Source organism: Palaemon carinicauda, chromosome 1 (genome assembly GCF_036898095.1).
Source record: "Palaemon carinicauda isolate YSFRI2023 chromosome 1, ASM3689809v2, whole genome shotgun sequence".
NCBI classification, from domain to species: Eukaryota; Metazoa; Arthropoda; class Malacostraca; order Decapoda; family Palaemonidae; genus Palaemon; species Palaemon carinicauda.
In genome coordinates, this window is record NC_090725.1 from 2,999,286 (window position 1) to 3,017,384 (window position 18,099).

The 18,099-nt window shown below is 42.9% G+C and overlaps 1 protein-coding gene across 1 annotated transcript in view; it reads left to right on the forward strand.

Annotated features, from left to right (window-relative positions):
- Positions 1–16,914, forward strand: part of IntS10 (integrator complex subunit 10) — a 124,804-nt gene extending 107,890 nt beyond the window's left edge. The window contains exons 11-13 of the mRNA XM_068379564.1: positions 8,987–9,235; positions 9,785–9,975; positions 16,664–16,914. Of these exons, the coding sequence (XP_068235665.1) occupies positions 8,987–9,235; positions 9,785–9,975; positions 16,664–16,826 (603 nt within the window). The 3' untranslated portion in view covers positions 16,827–16,914. The remainder of the gene's footprint in view (positions 1–8,986; positions 9,236–9,784; positions 9,976–16,663) is intronic.
- The last annotated feature ends 1,185 nt before the right edge of the window (positions 16,915–18,099 follow it).

The window sequence follows — 18,099 nt, forward strand, 5'->3', positions numbered from 1 at the left end:
TTGTCGAACAAACTTCGGCCAGCGTAGACAAGCAGAATCGATCAGACTGGTAACGAGGCGACAGGACTCCTTAAACCTTGGATCGGAAGGACGGGTACTTTCAGTTTCCATTCCATCCATCTTCTAGGGTGCTCGTCGAATTCAGCCTAGACTGCAAGTATTCCTGCTTATGATGCAGTGTGGCTATCCCGCCGTGGCATAGCAGGTTTGTTTCCCCCAAGAACTCTCCCTGCCTTCCTCTTGGCCGCTCAGGTGCAGGCTTCCGCCTCCTCTGCTGTTTGGAGGGCTGGTCAACTCCGGTAGGCTCGGGTTTCGACCTTCTTCAGCGCCGGGACAAGCTTCCGGATGCTTACCATGAGTGTGGGCTCATGGTATTTTGCTTGGAGCCTTCTCTTCCTCTGCCTCAACATCTGGAGTATCTGGCCATGATATTGAGTCAACCGCCTTACCACATTGGGAACCCCGCTTCTCGTCCGTCCAGCGAGGTTAAGCAACATCGGTACTTGGATGGGTGACCACCTGGGGACGCCAGATTCTGTTACCACATCCTCCGAGCCTTCCTTTCGGTTGACTGTGGCAAGACTGAGGAGAGTCGCAGTACCTGTTCTCAGTCAAGCAGAGCTTTCAGCCCTACCTTGGAACGTTTCCTAGTTCTTCTTTCCTCATTGACCCGTCTATAGTCCGAACGGTCGCCTCAGGATAAGTTCCATGTGGGGCGATCCAAGTTCCGGTGGCTTCAGGCAATGTTTAACCGGACTCCCTGGCCCTATGGGACCAGCGGAACTATTAGACCTGCAATGAGTGTTGACCTATGGAGCCTCTTGATGGTAGTGGATATTCTCGTCCTTTCCCCACATTCTTGATGCGGTTCTCGGACTCGTCAAAGAAAAGGGGGGGGGGGCATGTTCCGGTCCAGGCCTATGGTCAAGACCTGAAGGATACCTCTCCATCATTCAGGCAGGCTTAGGGGCCTTAGTCTGGCCCCTCTTCAGATCCTACAGCTCCTGCCGAGTCGCCCCGTTGCGCGTCGACTTCATTCTAACCAGCAGGGGACGCATTTTCACACCTTCACATCTTGCAGTAGAGATACCGGGATGATTGAGATTCTCTCAATACCACCATCGGCTCTCTCATTCCAGGCAGGGGAATGTTTCTCTCAGACTATCCGAGCAGAGCCTCATAGAGAGAGTGTACCCAGGGGTCTTTGACCTTGGGTAACCAGCAAGTGCTGGTCTGGGGGACCTGATCGCGACAGGTTGGAACCTCAAGCTTCCGCTAGTCTTCCCCCCAGTCTCAGACCCCGAGACTCTGGCAAGATGCATTCCGGTGATGGTGGGACAACTTCGACGCCTGCGTCTTCCCTCCTTTTTGTCTGCGGACAATGGGTCTCAACAAGACCAGGTTGTCTGTCAACCTTTCAATGGGAGAGCTCCACTGGGACTATGCGCAGAACGGTTTCTGGACCCTCTGCTTCCCCTGACGGAACTGCCGGGAGAGCTTCTCCCACGGCGCAGACTACTCAAGCAACCACACTGCGACATCTCTCCCGAACCGGGGCGTCTCTTCGGCTTCATGCCTGGAGACACTACGCTTCCTCCTCTAGAAGAGACAACCCGCTACAGTCGCGGTACGGAGGTCGCGTCATCTGCGATAGTCATCCACAGGGGTCTCCCAGGCAAAGTGAAGAGTCTAAGGTGGTTGGTGCCATGGGAGATATACCTCTTCCCTTGAGGCCTCTTCTCCAGCAATAACGGTCTTATTGCCTTTCGGCGGGAGGAAACTCCTTTCCGCTCCCGGCAATGAAGCCTGTCGCTCAGCCTTTCCCTGACCTTCAGGCTTAAAGGAATAACTTTTTCCTGCCCGCTGGATCTATCCTCGCTCATGCGAAGCTACGATCGTCCCTGCCCTAGTCGGAGGAAGACCTCCAACTTGGAGCATGGCTCGGACTTTTAGTCCTTTAAGAGATTTTCTCAAGACCCTTTTACGACAGGCCTCGGATTGTATTCCGCCTTGGGTCTTCTGCTCACTCTGGCCACGGCCAGTGTGTAAGCAATCTTCTTGGTCTCTTACTATTCCCCCCTTTCTAAGGAAGAGGGGAAGGCAACATTCAGGCTCGCTCCTGAGTTGTTGGCTAGACTCAGAATCTGAGGGTCCCGGCCCTTCGGTCCGATTCATTCAAGATTTCGAGTCTCCATTCTGTGTCTGATGTCCCAAGACCTTCTCTTTCTTGCCAGTAAGGAATCGAGAGGTTAGCGCTGGGAACAGCTGCAGTTTGTCCTCAGTTGCAGCCGATTTGGGAACACAAGGAGGACATGGGGGGAGAGTCACCAGTATACCTCTTCAGCCCGGACTCAAGGACATTCATCTCGACCTGTCTTCAGACCCTCCCCCGTCACGTCGCCCTACAGCACGATGTTGGATACATCGCAACGTCCCTCGCCTTCGAGTAATACTACTCTGTGACGCAGGTGCTACAAGCTGGAGTCTGGAAGCGTCTGATGACCTTCGCAGCCCGCTTCCTGCAGGGCGTGACCCACAGGAGTCTCGATACGTTTTCTATCGCTCTGTGGTGGCTACACAACAGCTGGTCTAACCTCAGGCTCCTTTTTGGACAGGTAGCAGAAGGTTGAGGGCATTGTTATCAGGTTTTAGTCTGCATGAACGAAAGAAGTATGTCCGGCCCTTACTTCTTTCTTCATCATCCCCTCTACGGGGAAGCAGCATCCTGGTCTCTGCATAGCTGACCTCGAACCTCTGCAGGTAAACCATGCTTCCTTGTGTTCCGAGTATTGAGTCAATACTGTCGCGTCTCCCATACCCTGACGAGGTGGTATTGGGAACGTCCTAACCCAGAGTTCCTTCTGGAACTCCAGGTCAACTGCCTAGGACGGGTCACACTTCTTCCTTCACACACAAGCTTATGTAGGCCACATGGTTCCTTGCGGAGCAAGGAACTTGTGAGGTGCAGAGACTCCTTTTCTCGAGTGCGACTCCCTCGGATTCTGAGTCCGCGGGTAAAGCCAAAGCCAGTATGGCTGGGGACTTTCCATCCTTCCTAAGGGATAAGTCACCCTTTGTAAATAGCGTGGTTTGTATTTCGGTTACGGAACAAATGACAAATTCGGAGATAATTTGTATTTTTCCTAACCATACAAACCTTAGCTATTTACACATATTTGCCCGCCAGCCCTGTCCCCCAAGACAAGTCCTACCTCTAAGTGAAAGTGAGTATTCACCTGTGTGTGAGGGGGAGGAGGGGTAGCTAGCTACCACTCCCCTACCCCCCCCGCTAACTAGCGCGGGGGTAATACACTCTCGTTAAATTCTAATGGCTCACCATTTCAGCTACGATAAAAGTAATACCCTTTGTAAATAGCTAAGGTTTGTATGGTTAGGAAAAATACAAATTATCTCCGAATTTGTCATTTTTTTCTTTTGTAGGTTTTGTAATTTTCAGAGATTTCTACAGTTTATTTATTTATTTTTTTTTTCGATATATTTCTATGATATGCCTACTAACAATTTAGTCTCTATTTAAAGGCTGTTAATTAACACTGAGTAACAACAAAAGATTTTGAGTAATGTTTTAGCTTGGGATGCTATATTAGAAGAACTTGGGTAGTTCTGTAATTTTCGTTTTTGGTGGCGACATTATAACATTTGTAGCTATAAGTAATCCCTTAATTAGTGTTGATTATTATAATTTTTAATAAATGAATTAAAGCAATACATTGCAAATGAATACTTTTATCATAATTGGGGTTCAACTAATAACCAAAAAGGTAAAAGTTTCAAAACAGAAATCCACGAATGTATGAATTCACGAACCAACATTTTTTTATAAAACAACAAAAATTGGTACCCACGAACAAAAATACATTCACAGTATAAATATATATGTACTGTATATATATATATATATATATATATATATATATATATATATATATATATATATATATATATATATATATATATATATATATATGTAGTTGGAAAAGTGTATGGTAGAGTATTGATTAATAGGATTAAGGATAAAACAGAGAATGCAATCTTGGAAGTACAGGGTGGTTTTAGAAGAGGTAGGGGTTGTATGAATCAGATTTTTACAGTTAGGCAGATATGCGAGAAATATTTAGCAAAAGGTAAGGAGGTGTATGTTGCGTTTATGGATCTGGAGAAAGCATATGATAGAGTTGATAGGGAAGCAATGTGGAATGTGATGAGGTTATATGGAGTTGGTGGAAGGTTGTTGCAAGCAGTGAAAAGTTTATACAAAGGTAGTAAAGCATGTGTTAGAATAGGAAATGAAGTGAGTGATTGGTTTCCGGTGAGAGTGGGGCTGAGACAGGGATGTGTGATGTTGCCGTGGTTGTTTAACTTGTATGTTGATGGAGTGGTGAGAGAGGTGAATGCTCGAGTGCTTGGACGAGGATTAAAACTGGTAGACGAGAATGAACATGAATGGGAGGTAAATCAGTTGTTGTTTGCGAATGATACTGTACTGGTAGCAGACACAGAAGAGAAGCTTGACCGACTAGTGACAGAATTTGGAAAGGTGTGGGAGAGAAGGAAGTTGAGAGTTAATGTGGGTAAGAGTAAGGTTATAAGATGTACGAGAAGGGAAGGTGGTGCAAGGTTGAATGTCATGTTGAATGGAGAGTTACTTGAGGAGGTGGATCAGTTTAAGTACTTGGGGTCTATTGTTGCAGCAAATGGTGGAGTGGAAGCAGATGTACGTCAAAGAGTGAATGAAGGTTGCAAAGTGTTGGGGGCAGTTAAGGGAGTAGTAAAAAATAGAGGGTTAGGCATGAATGTAAAGAGAGTTCTATATGAGAAAGTGATTGTACCAACTGTGATGTATGGATCGGAGTCGTGGGGAATGAAAGTGATGGAGAGACAGAAATTGAATTTGTTTGAGATGAAGTGTCTGAGGAGTATGGCTGGTGTATCTCGAGTAGATAGGGTTAGGAACGAAGTGGTGAGGGAGAGAACGGGTGTAAGAAATGAGTTAGCGGCTAGAGTGGATATGAATGTGTTGAGGTGGTTCGGCCATGTTGAGAGAATGGAAAATGGTTGTCTGCTAAAGAAGGTGATGAATGCAAGAGTTGATGGGAGAAGTACAAGAGGAAGGCCAAGGTTTGGGTAGATGGATGGTGTGAAGAAAGCTCTGGGTGATAGGAGGATAGATGTGAGAGAGGCAAGGGAGCGTGCTAGAAATAGGAATGAATGGCGAGCGATTGTGACGCAGTTCCAGTAGGCCCTGCTGCTTCCTCCGGTGCCTTAGATGACCGCGGAGGTAGCAGCAGTAGGGGAGTCAGCATTATGAAGCTTCATCTGTGGTGGAAATGTGGGAGGTTGGGCTGTGGCACCCTAGCAGTACCAGCTGAACTCGGTTGAGTCCCTGATTAGGCTGAAGGAACATAGAGAGTAGAGGTCCCCTTTTTGTTTTGTTTCATTGTTGGTGTCGGCTACCCCCCAAAATTGGGGGAAGTGCCTTGGTATACGGATGTATATATATATATATATATATATATATATATATATATATATATATATATATATATATATGTGTGTGTGTGTGTGTGTGTAAGTGAAGACTTTATGGAAGTTAGTAATTTCATTTTAGTGACAATTCACAATGAGAATAAATATATAAAGATATCGTATTTATACAGGAAAATGGAACCCCCCCCCCCAGCTGTCAGTTTATTGATGATTGCAGATAAGTCAGATTTTAGAAAAGTGGGTAATTCAGGTTTAACAAGATATAGACCAAGGCTTATTTTTAAATAGTGACCTTTGGTACAGGCAATTAAGAAGGATTCCACAATATATTTTGGGTTATAGTCATCAACATGGACTATTGTACTCGTCTCTAACTAACCAATTCTACGACTTAATCCTAGCCAGTGGGAGGTCAAGGAATTATTAATGGATCCCATAGAGATGGCTATTTTATGTTTTATTCTAACAGAAATGCTTTTAGATGATTGGCCAACATGAAACAGGTCACATTCTTAACAAGGAATACTGTACTATATATCATATGGATTATCAATTTCATAGCTACCATATATTACCGTGTCAAGGGCGAACCCCAAAATTTCCTTTAGAAATAGCGGTTTTATCATAACCTCCATGTAATGGGCAAACGGCAATTTCAAGGCTAGCCTAATGCTACTACACTTTTATTATAAATCTTACCACACATATAATCTTTATTGTTGCTATTGTAATATATTTAAGCTTTTAGTTTATAAAATAAGGTGCATTTCTGTTTAAGAAAGTAATAAAATAAAACAATTTATGAGTTTGAAGACAGTGTACGTTATTCATTCAATGTTTACATTTCGTCATTCCTAACCTTCTTCCTTCTATTCTCATCTCTCACTCAATATTTTGCAATTATGAAAACATGTCTTTGCAATAAAGATAAGATTAGATATTTTTTTTAAAAATACCTTTACATACGACTATATAATTGTAATAAACATACAGTATATGATTCTAAGTCAATTCTTCCAAACTGCTATGTACAATTATCTTTCTTGATAACTTGCAGTAGTTGTTTGGCAAATTTGCTACTACTTATACCCGATTGCTACAGCCCTTGAATGGCAAACAGCCATCTTTTTACAGCAGCTGCTGCTTACCTACCAACAGCCGTGAATTTCAAGTTTATTGAATAAAGATTTTTCTTTTGTTTAAACTTATTTGCATCATTGTTTTCCTGTATACCATATTGAATACCGGTAACCTTAAAATTTTGAGTTGTCGGGCAACCACCACAGCCACTACCACTATTCTTGAGAAAATAATGTAAACATTCCTAATTGTCTGAAACAAGTTTTTGATGACAGAAGTATTGTAAGAAAAAAAATTAAATCTTATTTTTATTTTACTTAACACACAACTACAGTGTATGATTATACTCTACTGAACATATTATACTTTGTTAAGTCAATCCTTCCTATCTACTATGTAAGTAGAAAAAATTAATTACCGGTACAATTATAGAAAATTCTAGGTTTCGGACAATTAGGCTAGCCTAACAAAAGATTCACGCAACATAGTCAGAGTACAGTACTATAAATAAATAAAGATGAAATTACCAGTAAATATTCCTATTTTACTCTAACATAGAACTACATACCACAATTAAAATGAGTATATTATATGATTTTAAGTCAATCTTTCCAAACTACTAACTTATTAATGAACCATATGCAATTAGAATACCCCAACAACACAACAGAGGTTGAGAAAATAAATATTTTCATAATTCTAAAGTATCTCTCATGTAATAGGCGAGCTCTGAGATTTTTCATCCAAAACTGGTCGTAAAATTTCGCCCTTAACATGGTGAAATACGGTATTCTTTATCAACATATTTTTTTAAAGTACAAATATATTTAAAGTACCTTTATATCTTATATTTTTTTTTTAAAAGAGGTATGCTATCTAAATATAATCATGATATGGCAAACAAAGTACTGTATATTATCCATTGCTTCCTTTTTCTCTAACTGGACACTATGAAATGTTTTCTTAGCTCTATTTACGCAGTTTTCTTAAAGATATTTGGGATAGTAGAGATTAGTGGCAATTTCTTCAAATTTAGTAATTTATCCTCTTTGTACTCATGGTTGCATATTTTAAGTGGCCTAAGGTACATAGAGGAAAAGAGAAAGTGTATAAATTTAGAGTGGCTTGAATAGAAATCTATATATGAAAAGGTATTGGTAGGCTTTCTATGAATGGAAAATTTTAATATATCTGTTTGTCTAGCAATCAAAATGTCTAAAACTGGGATACTCTTATTTTCTCCATTTTCTCTAGTAAATGTTATGGATGGCACCAATGAATAAATGATTATTATAGAAAATTAAGAAACAACAATACAGTACTGTATCCCATTTTCAGACGGCTAACTTTTGGGAAAACTTCTTTAAGTGAAATATGGGTTATATGTGCAGCCTCTACTTAAAACAAATATCAAATGAAATTAACATTGCCTGTCAAAAGGGATGTTTAGAATTTTTCCATCCTTTTACTTAATAGCTGGGTCAAGGTAGTGATGTAAAAAATATCCACTTAAATTCAGGGCACCTTCATCCACTATAGTACAGCCCTCTTATAGTTTCGGGTCATTTAACCCAATAAAAATTTAAGGCAATTTGTAAAACTTTGAATAATTTCTACCCATGAACATTATTTCAAAATTATCTGCACACATGTACAGTATTAGTGGTATTTTAATAAAGTATTTTGAATGGCAATGTGTATTATATATTGTACATACATACATACATATACCAAGGCACTTCCCCCAATTTTGGGGGGTAGCCGACATCAACAAATGAAACAAAAACAAAAAAGGGGACCTCTACTCTCTACGTTCCTCCCAGCCTAACAAGGGACTCAACCGAGTTCAGCTGGTACTGCTAGGGTGCCACAGCCCACCCTCCCCCGTCATCCACCACAGATGAAGCTTCATAATGCTGATATATTGTATCATGGCAAAATTTAGGATAAACCAGACTTTTTAACTTGGATTTGTAAATATTATGGTCTAGGCATATGATAATCAGCATTTAAGCATGGCTTATCAAAGTTAGGATTTCATATATCTCAGGTAAAGCAAATGATATTGGAGGTTTTGTATTGGCCTGTTGTTGACTTAAGCTTATTGTTAAAGGTCTTGAAAGACCTGTACTAGTTTTTGGCAAGGCTAAATTTTTTTTAATAACTTTTGTAGCTGCCATAGCACTAGTCCAGAAGCATTAAACATTTTAACTGGTGTTTAAAGTTGTATAATAAAAGAGCTAAGAACTGAAAGTTTCAGTAGTAATGTTTGTTTTGGGATTATCACTTATTTGATTACTTTTTGATTGATTTTTATTGTTCTTATAATTTTTTTCAAAATTTATAACAAACGATTAGAATAAAGTATGCCATTTATGCAAAATATTTTATATTACAGAGTGCTGCTGAAGCAGTATTAGAAGTGGTTAATCAGTTACCAGGGTGGGTGGCAGGTGTTGGCGGACTAGCTTCCGATCTGTGTGTTTCAGCATTACCTGCTAGACGTCATTTACATGTACTAGCTCTTACTCGGCCACAGTGTCTCCAGTTTGCCACTACCCTTCTCATTCATTCTCTCCGTCAGAGAATATTTGATGACAAGCAGATGGATGATCTCTGCATGGGTTATCTAATAACTCTTCTTCAAGTGAGTTTTAGTGTCTATTGATAAAGTTACTATTCTAAAGAATGATTGTCATTCATTTGTATAGTAACTGAAGTTGGATTTAAATTAAGTTTGTTAGAAAAGTTTTCATTATGAAAAATTGCCAATTATTATTCAGGTATGCTGGTAGTAAATGGGAAGGTGGTGTTTATTGTGTACAATGTAGTAAAAGAAATTAAACAGTTTACATTGAATCTTAGCTACTTATGGCATAGAACATTTGAATCAGTGGTGGGCGTATGTGCCAAGAACTAGTATTAGAATAACTGAATATTAATTTATCATATACTGACAACCAAAAATAATAAACTTGATTTTTAACTATAATTAATCATTTCAACACTTTCCTTGAATATATGTGCTGTTCATTTTGTAAATGAAAAATCTTTATTAAGATTAAGAATGAGATGTATTTTTTTAAACATTTTTTTATTTGAGAGTTACTATCATTAGAAAAGTAGTTCCAATTGTCAGATGCCTTTATGTTATATGTAAAATATCTTAACTACAATAATTTTATATTCTTTTCAGTACGAATGGCCCAAGTATATCAATATATTTGAAGAAATTTTGATTATAATTAGAAAGCACGGAGGTTTCTCTTATCCTCTGTTCTACAGTTATGTTACTACACCTGATATCTTGGAAGAATTCATGTACTTAGCCATCAAGGATAGTGGGAGTCTACAGTTGGATATCATACCAATAAATCATTCCAATAAGTAAGTAGCAAGATTCTTTGGTCATTAACGTTATTTTGTAAACTATATTAGGTATGAAATCTTTGTAGTGATCATAAATATATTATCAGAAAACAGACATTATTTCTATGAATTTCCCCTGATGTTCATATTGCTTTGTTCATGAAGCTGACTCATTATTGACGTTACTCGAAAACCTAAAAATTTCACTTTTTCTTCCCTTCGAGGGGCTTATGCCTCTCCCGACCAGTGCAATATCTTGTGACAAATAGAGACAACCAGTATGCACCAATGCTGCACTGACCGTCTTCATTGTTCTCATGGCTGTAATGTTTCACAGTAAATATTTGCCCTGGCTTCAGTTTTTTTTAAAACCATTGATTTTCTAATTTGAGATAGCCACAACATATAATAAATTTACATATCCTTCGCTATTTTCCAATTCTGGTTCGGATCTTTAAACTTAAGATTGTAGCCGAGGGCTAAAGTAGGCTTTCATGATCAACCATTTGTTAGCAATATATTAATGAAATTTATTGCTGATTATTTGAGTTGTACCGTTGATTAAATTAAGTACAGTAATACCTCGCTTTAAGAGTTTATTCTGTTCCGAGAAGGAGATTGCAAACTAAATTACTCAAAAACCAAGCCAATTTTTATCATAAGAAATAAAGGGAATTCACTCAGTGCACTCCACATGTCCATAAGTACACATATACAGAATCCCTCTGATAGCTGAAAAACCACAAAGTATGGTAAAGAAAGAAATCTACAATATCATATATTTTTTTCATTTTTTTTAAATTTCATATTTTTTATTATTTATTTCATAGATTTTTGCTTTTATAAACCCTCGTAACACTTAGAAACCTGTTATACACTCTTAAAACCCTTTTCAAGATGAAACTTACTTTTACTGTCGACACATCATGAATAATAAGAAATGAAAATTAATTGTATTTACCTGAAATGAATACTGTAACTGCACAGTATTAACTATGCACATTACATTTAATAACCCTGAGTTTAAGAATGACATTAACATCACTGTAATGGTAAGTAAGTCCCTTGAGCGCCAGGTATCCCCTGCGCCAACGTTCTCCTGCGCGCTCGTGCGGAATTGCGCGCAAGCGCTCGCCTGCTGGTCCTGCTGTTCCTGAGACTGCTATTCAGAGACACCCTGTTCCAGGCACTGCTCGCCAACGTTCCCTGCGCATTAGCGCACATCGTTGGAGTTCTTGAGTTAGCGCACAGGCGCTCACCAGTGGTTCAGCCTGCAGTGTCTTTAAGTCTCTTCTACAAAGGGCAACTCTCCCGTTAGCGGGAGAGGTCTCTCATAGAGACCACTCCTCGGAGTATCAAGCAGTACTTCCAGTGTTGATCGTCAGCTCTGGACTCTGAAGCAGACCTGCCTTGGTCCTCTTCAGGGGATGCCCTCCCTTTTTAGGACACGTCCCAGTTCCTGATCGTCCTGTCAGCTGAACGCGCGCTAGCACCGACGATCTTCTTATGCGCGCAAGCGCCGACGATCTTCCTTCGCGCGTAAGCACTGACGATCTTCATACGCGCGTAAGCGCCGACGATCGTCCGCGCGCAGGCACCCATGGTTTCCCGCGCGCACTCGCCAACCTTCTAACGCGCGCAAGCGCCGACGATCTTCTTATGCGTGCAAGCGCCGACGATCTTCTTACGCGTGCGAGCGCCGACGATCTCCTTACGCGCGCACGCGCCGACGATCTCCTTACGCGCGCACGCGTACGAGACGCTGATAGCCGCGTGCGCGCGTGCCAACATTCTGGTCCACACGGGCTCTTCATTCTGATCCTGCTCGTCAATCTGATTCCTGTACGCCCTATGAAGTCTCGCCCGCGCGCCCACGCGCGCGAGCATTTCAACAGCCTCTCGCGCGTGACCCCCGGGTATTTCCCATCGCGCGAGCGCCAGCACTCTCCCTAGCGCAATCGCCAATACCCTCCCCCGCGTGAGGCTGCCGGACAACGCGCTGTAAGGTCGCCATTGCCACTTTTCTCCCCCCCCCCCCAAGCACAGAACAGTGTGCTTTCCGGACGGGGGGAAGGTTCCAGAAAGGTCCAGGGACATGCCGTCCTTATCTTTTTACAGGCGACTTCCCCTCCAGAGGGAGTGTCTAACAGCGCAACCGTCGGCCGTAATCCTGGTTTGGGACTCTAATCAGAGCGGTAGCACAGGCTTTCAAACTGTTCTCTCTGAATGGAGCCACAAATCCTTGGCGGCAACCACTCCCCCGAAGAGGAAAAGAGGAGTTCGGACGAGGTAACTTCTCCGAGGACATAGCTGTCTCCTCGTAAGTCTTCGAGGCAGGTACTCTCCCCCCGCAGACTTTTCACCTTCACCTTCGGACGAAGTTTTCCCGCCCTCAGGAGAGTCACGGGAGGTGAGACATTCCCCAATCACACCATTGAGGGAAACCCCACCTCGCGCGATAAGTTTTCTCGAATAAAGGTAGAGAAGAGCCTGCCTCTGTCGTTGTTGGAGTCCTGCATCCCTCCCGGGAGGGAGTCAAGGACTCCAAAGAAATACCGGGAGTCCTCTAGCACCAAATCTTCAGGCTCAGACATTCTTCGTTATGGGAACGAACCTGTTTGAGCCTAAGGACATGAAGCAGGTGGCTGAGAGGTGTAGGAAGTCACCGAGACTCTCTCCTATATAGGGCTTTGACATTCAAGCCCTATAAACCACCACCTCAGCAGCCACGTCCTACCAAATCAACGGCAGCTAAGACAGTGGGGTCTAAGCCCTTTCCGGTCAAGGACAAGAAAGGCAAAAAGTTCCTCAGGGGAGGGAAGAATCCTAGAAGGGGCAACCGAGGCCGCAAACGCTAGGATTGGCAGTTCCCCTGCAAGTCCGCCAGTGGCGGGATACCTACAAGGTTGCACAGACAGGTTGCAGCAACTCAGGGCCGTGTCCTGGACGATTTCTGTAAGCAGTCAGGGATATCGCGTCCTGTTCACAACATCTCTACCTCCCCTGAGGACGAATAGGGTGTCATTTAGCACCCTTGCCATGGGATCAGCAAGGGGGCTAACTCTGTGGGCAGAGGTCCAGATTAAAGAATACTTCGGTCAGCATGGAGACCGCAGACACAGTCAGTCTGGCAGTAAATCGCAAGACTGCTTGTGTTTACTGGACCTGAAGGCCGTGTACTTCCAGATCCCAGTCCATCCGTCTTCAAGGAAGTACTCAGGATTCAGCATAGACAACAAGGAGTACCAGTTCAAGGTGCCGTGTTTCGGTCTCTCCACAGCACCACAGGGTTTCACCGGACTGTTCACCCTAATTTCATCATGGGCACTCAGGATCGGCTTCCGTCTCCTCCGTTATCTGGATGACTGCCTGATCCTAGCAGACGCGGAGTCATTCCCTCTTTGACACCGAGACAAACTTCTACGACTTTGCCTGGATCTAAGGATCATGGTAAGTCTCGAGAGGTCCGCTCTGCTGCCCAATCAATGACTGGTTCACCTAGGCATGATTATAGACAGCAATCTCCATAAAGCCTTTCCATCAGACGACAGGATAGCAAGGCTGAGAAGAGTCGCAAGCCCTTTCCTCAGACGAGAAGAGCTTCCAACCCAATCGTGGTTACGTCTCCTCGGTCACCTTTCACCCTTGGCTCGTCTAGTCCTCAACGGTCGCCTCAGGATGAGGTCTCTCCAGGTCCGACTCAGGTCCGAGTGGAATCAATGCTGCGATTCCCTGGACATCATGATCCCTATGGATCCTTCGGAACGGATGAACCCCCAGTGGTGGGTGACAGGCAAGAACCTACGGAGGATCTTCTCGTTCCTTCCCCCAGTTTGGAGGCTGTTTTCGGACACCTCAAAGGAATGGGGGAGGGGGGGACCACGTTCTGTACCACAGGGCCTATGGCCTGTGGTCAGAATCGGAAAAGTGCCTCCATATAAATCTGCTAGAGACGAAGGCCGTTCTTCATGGCCCTTCAACAGTGCCAACAAAGACCTAGCGGATCACTCTGTGGTGTGATGAGCGACAACACCACAGTAGTGGCTTACATCAACAAGCAAGTAGGTACCTTTTCAAAGCAGCTATCCCATCTCTCAGTAGAGATACTGAGATAGACCGAAGTCCCCTTGATGCCTCTATCAGCTCGCTTCATTCCAGACAAAGGGAATGTGCTTCGCGACAGTCAGAGCAGAGCATCTCAGATAATGAGTACCGAGTGGTCCTTGGATCATCCAGTGGCCAACAAAGTCCTGACTTTGTGGGGTTTCCCGACTGTGGATCGGTTCGCTACAGCGCTGAACTTCAAGCTCCTGCTGTATTGCCCCCAGTCCCAGATCCCAAAGCACTCTGGCAAGATGCCTTCCAACAACGGTGGGACAGCACCGACTAGTGCGCTTTTCGCCCGTTCTGTCTGATGAGGAGCGTGCTCAACAAGACCAGAATATCGGTCAATCGCTCGATGACCCTTTATAGCTACGCTATGGCATCACACGGAATGGTTTCCGGACCTTCCGCAACTCCTAACGGAACTTCCGGGAGAACTCCCTCTGCGACACAAGCTACTCAAACAACCACATGCCAACATCTTTCACAAAGCCGTAGCTTCGCTTCGACTTCACGCCTGGAGACTATCCAGCATCTCCTCACTAAGAGAGGTTTGTCGCAACAAGTTGCGAACGGGATGTCTGGACACTTGCGCAGGTCATCTGCAGGGGCCTACCAGGCAAAGTGGCGAGTTTTCTGTGGTTGGAATCGTGAAGGGGTATCTCTCCACTCGATACCACTATTCCAGCAAGAGCGGAGGTCTTCGTTTATTTGCGGGAAGAATGCGCCTTTCAGTCTCTGCAATGAAAGGCTATCGCTCAGCATTAAGTCTAGCCTTCAGGCCCAAAAGAGCGTACTTTTCTTCCTCGCTGGTACTTTCCCTACTCATACGAAGATACGATCTTACCTGCCCTCAGTCTGAAATGAGACCTCCTCCAGGGAACATGGTTCGAATCCTCAGGCCTCTTAAAAGGCCTCCCTACGATCCATTTCGCCAGGCTTCAAATTGCCACCTAACTTGGAAGGTGGTGTTCCTACTAGCTTTGGCCTCGGCCAAGCAAGTCAGTGAACTTCATGGTCTCTTGTATGACATCGTCCATGCAAGGGGATGAGGGGAGGTAACGTTCAGATTCGTCTCTGAGTTTGTGGCTAAGACACAGAATCCGGGAGTGCCGGATCCTCGATTCGACTCTTTCTGGATTTCAAGTCTTCGTTCTGTAACAGATGACCCAGACAATCTCCTACTGTGTCCAGTAAGGAGTCTGAGGTTATATCTCAAAGAACGGCTGCATTCCTCCCCAAAGTGCAAGCTTTGTTTGCGAGCACTGGAAGAACAAAGAGGAGGGTCACCAAGAATACCATCTCTGCATGGATTCGTAGGGTGATCCATCTGTCCCTGAATCCTGACCCTCCTCCGTCATGTCGCCTTAGAGCGCATGATGTCAGGGTTGTAGCTACGTCCCTGACCTTCAAGAAGAACTTCTCAGTGACGCAGGTTCTTCAAGCAGGGGTGTGGAAGCGTCAGACGACCTTCACAACCCACTACCTGCAAGATGTGACACACAGGAGGCTCGATACGTTCTCTATCGGCCCTGTGGTGGCTGCACAACAGCTGGTCTAACCTCAGGCTCCTTAATGGACAGGTAGCAGAGGGTTGAGGGCATTGTTACCCAGTCTTAGTCTGCATGAATGAAAAGATTTGTCTGGCCCTTATTCTTTTCTTCATCCTCTCCTTCCTTGGAGAAAGCAGCATCCTGGGTTCTCTGCATAGCTGACCTCAAACCACTGCAGGTAAACCATGCTTCCTTGTGTTCCTAGTATTAAGTTAATACTGTCACGTCCCCATACCCTGACGAGGTGGTATCGGGTAAGTCCTAGCCTAAAGTTTTCCATCTAAAGAGCTTCAGGTCAACTTCCTAGGATGAGTCACACATAATCCTTCACACACAGCTTATGTAGGCCGCAGCCCTTGCATAGCAAGGTGCGAGCGAGGGGCCGGGACTCTTTATTGTTGAATACCGACACACTCAGATAATGAGTCCCCGGGCAAAGCCAAAAGCCAGTATGGCTGGGACTTTTCCACCCTTCCTAAGGGTTTAGTCACCCATATTAAATAGCGTGGTTTGTATTTCAGTTACGGAACAAATGACAAATCCAGAGATAATTTGTATTTTTCCTAACTATACAAACCTTAGCTATTTAATCAAACTTGCCCGCCAGCCCTGTCCCCCGTGAAGTCCTACCTCTAAGCAAAGTGAGCTCATCACACAGGTGTGTGTGTGTGTGTGTGTGGGGGGGGTAGCAAGCTACCCCTCCCTACCCCCTGCTAACTAGCGATTGGGGTAGTAAACCCTCGTTAAAATTCTAATGGCTCGTCATTTCAGCTACGCGAAAGTAATAACCCATATTAAATAGCTAAGGTTTATATAGTTCGGAAAAATACAAATTATCTCCGAATTTGTCATATTCAGTCAGCTTCGAGATCAAAGCAATATAAACACCAGGTGATCATAGAAATAATAAATCTCATTACTATAAGATGATGTCTGTTATTTTAGTCTTTTGCAGTGTCTTGAATTCTTTTTATGTATTGCAGTTTGACAATTAGTTTTATTTTTGATATCAGATTATTTGCTTAAACTCTTACCTTTATGAACTTCAGGCAACAACGCACAATATCAACCCGAGGGGTTGATAGAGACCTGAAACATGACTTCAAGATGGGGATGAAAAAACTAATGTTGCGTAGCTCAGAGTCAGTAGAAAATAATATCATTACTTTCCTGACACGTGAGGGAGCTTTAATTCATCAAAATCTTATATGAAGTACAGGTAGAGCTATTTAGTTATGTTGTCATGTTATGCTCATGGTTTTTATTAAAGCTTATTTTATAATGGTAAAAATTGAAATTACACTGTGTTTCTTTCTACCTGTGAATTAATATATTTAGATCATTCAAAGAATGGTTTATTATAGACATGTAGTATATTTTTTTTTGCAGGTGTTAGTTGTTATTTTTTACTGGTGTTAGTTATTATTATTATTTAAGTGAAACTTAACTGATAGTCATCATGCTTTAATCAAAGAAGCCACCAGCTTCCTAACCTCTAAAAAAAATTCCTACCCCTCTCTCTCTCCCCCCACATCCCCCTTCCCTTGTGATTCCCAGTAGACCCAATAGGTAGTGCCACTGAGTGAATCCGCCACAGGCATATTACTCCTAAGAACTTCTTATAATCTACGTTGTGCATGTCGTGTGGACTGGCCTCTTCTTCTCCAACTTGTTTGTGATTTTGAAAATGGTTAATCTGATATTAGAATTTGAAGGATTTAAAAGGTATGTATTTGTCTGGTTCTCCTGTTCTTGGAGTTTCCTGGCTTGGCACACTGGGAGAAGATTACTGTATTTCCCTCTGGAATGCCAGTTGTGAATGCAATAACCTCCCCTGCTAGTATGTCCATCCAGTGGGTTGCCATTGTAAATTTTTCAGCTGGTCTTGGAAGCTGGCTTGATATAGTAATGTAACCTACCGGTACAGGCAAGTTTTTTCTGAACCTCAAATCATAATTACCCTAACACTAATTTTTCAGTTTCCTTCTTCAAAAGTTTACAACCAATTCTTACTCTACAAAGTACATAATAACATTTAATCTGTCCCCTCCTCTATCAGGAAGTAATAAAAGAAAAGGATGTTACCAAGGACCCATATCCAATTTTTTTTAGACATACGCCTTAACCCTTTTACCCCCAAAGGATGTACTGGTACGTTTCACAAAAGCCATCCCCTTACCCCCATGGACGTACCAGTACGTCCTTGCAAAAAAATGCTATAAAAATTTTTTTTTTCATATTTTTGATAATTTTTTGAAAAAATTCAGGCATTTTCCAAGAGAATGAGACCAACCTGACCTCTCTATGACAAAAATTAAGGCTGTTAGAGCAATTTAAAAAAATATACTGCAAAATGTGCTGGGAAAAAAATAACGCCCTGGGGGTTAAGGGTTGGAAATTTCCAAATAGCCTGGCGGTAAAAGGGTTATAAACTGATTTCACACTGATATAAAAGTTGATACTGTATAAGATATATACGGTCATT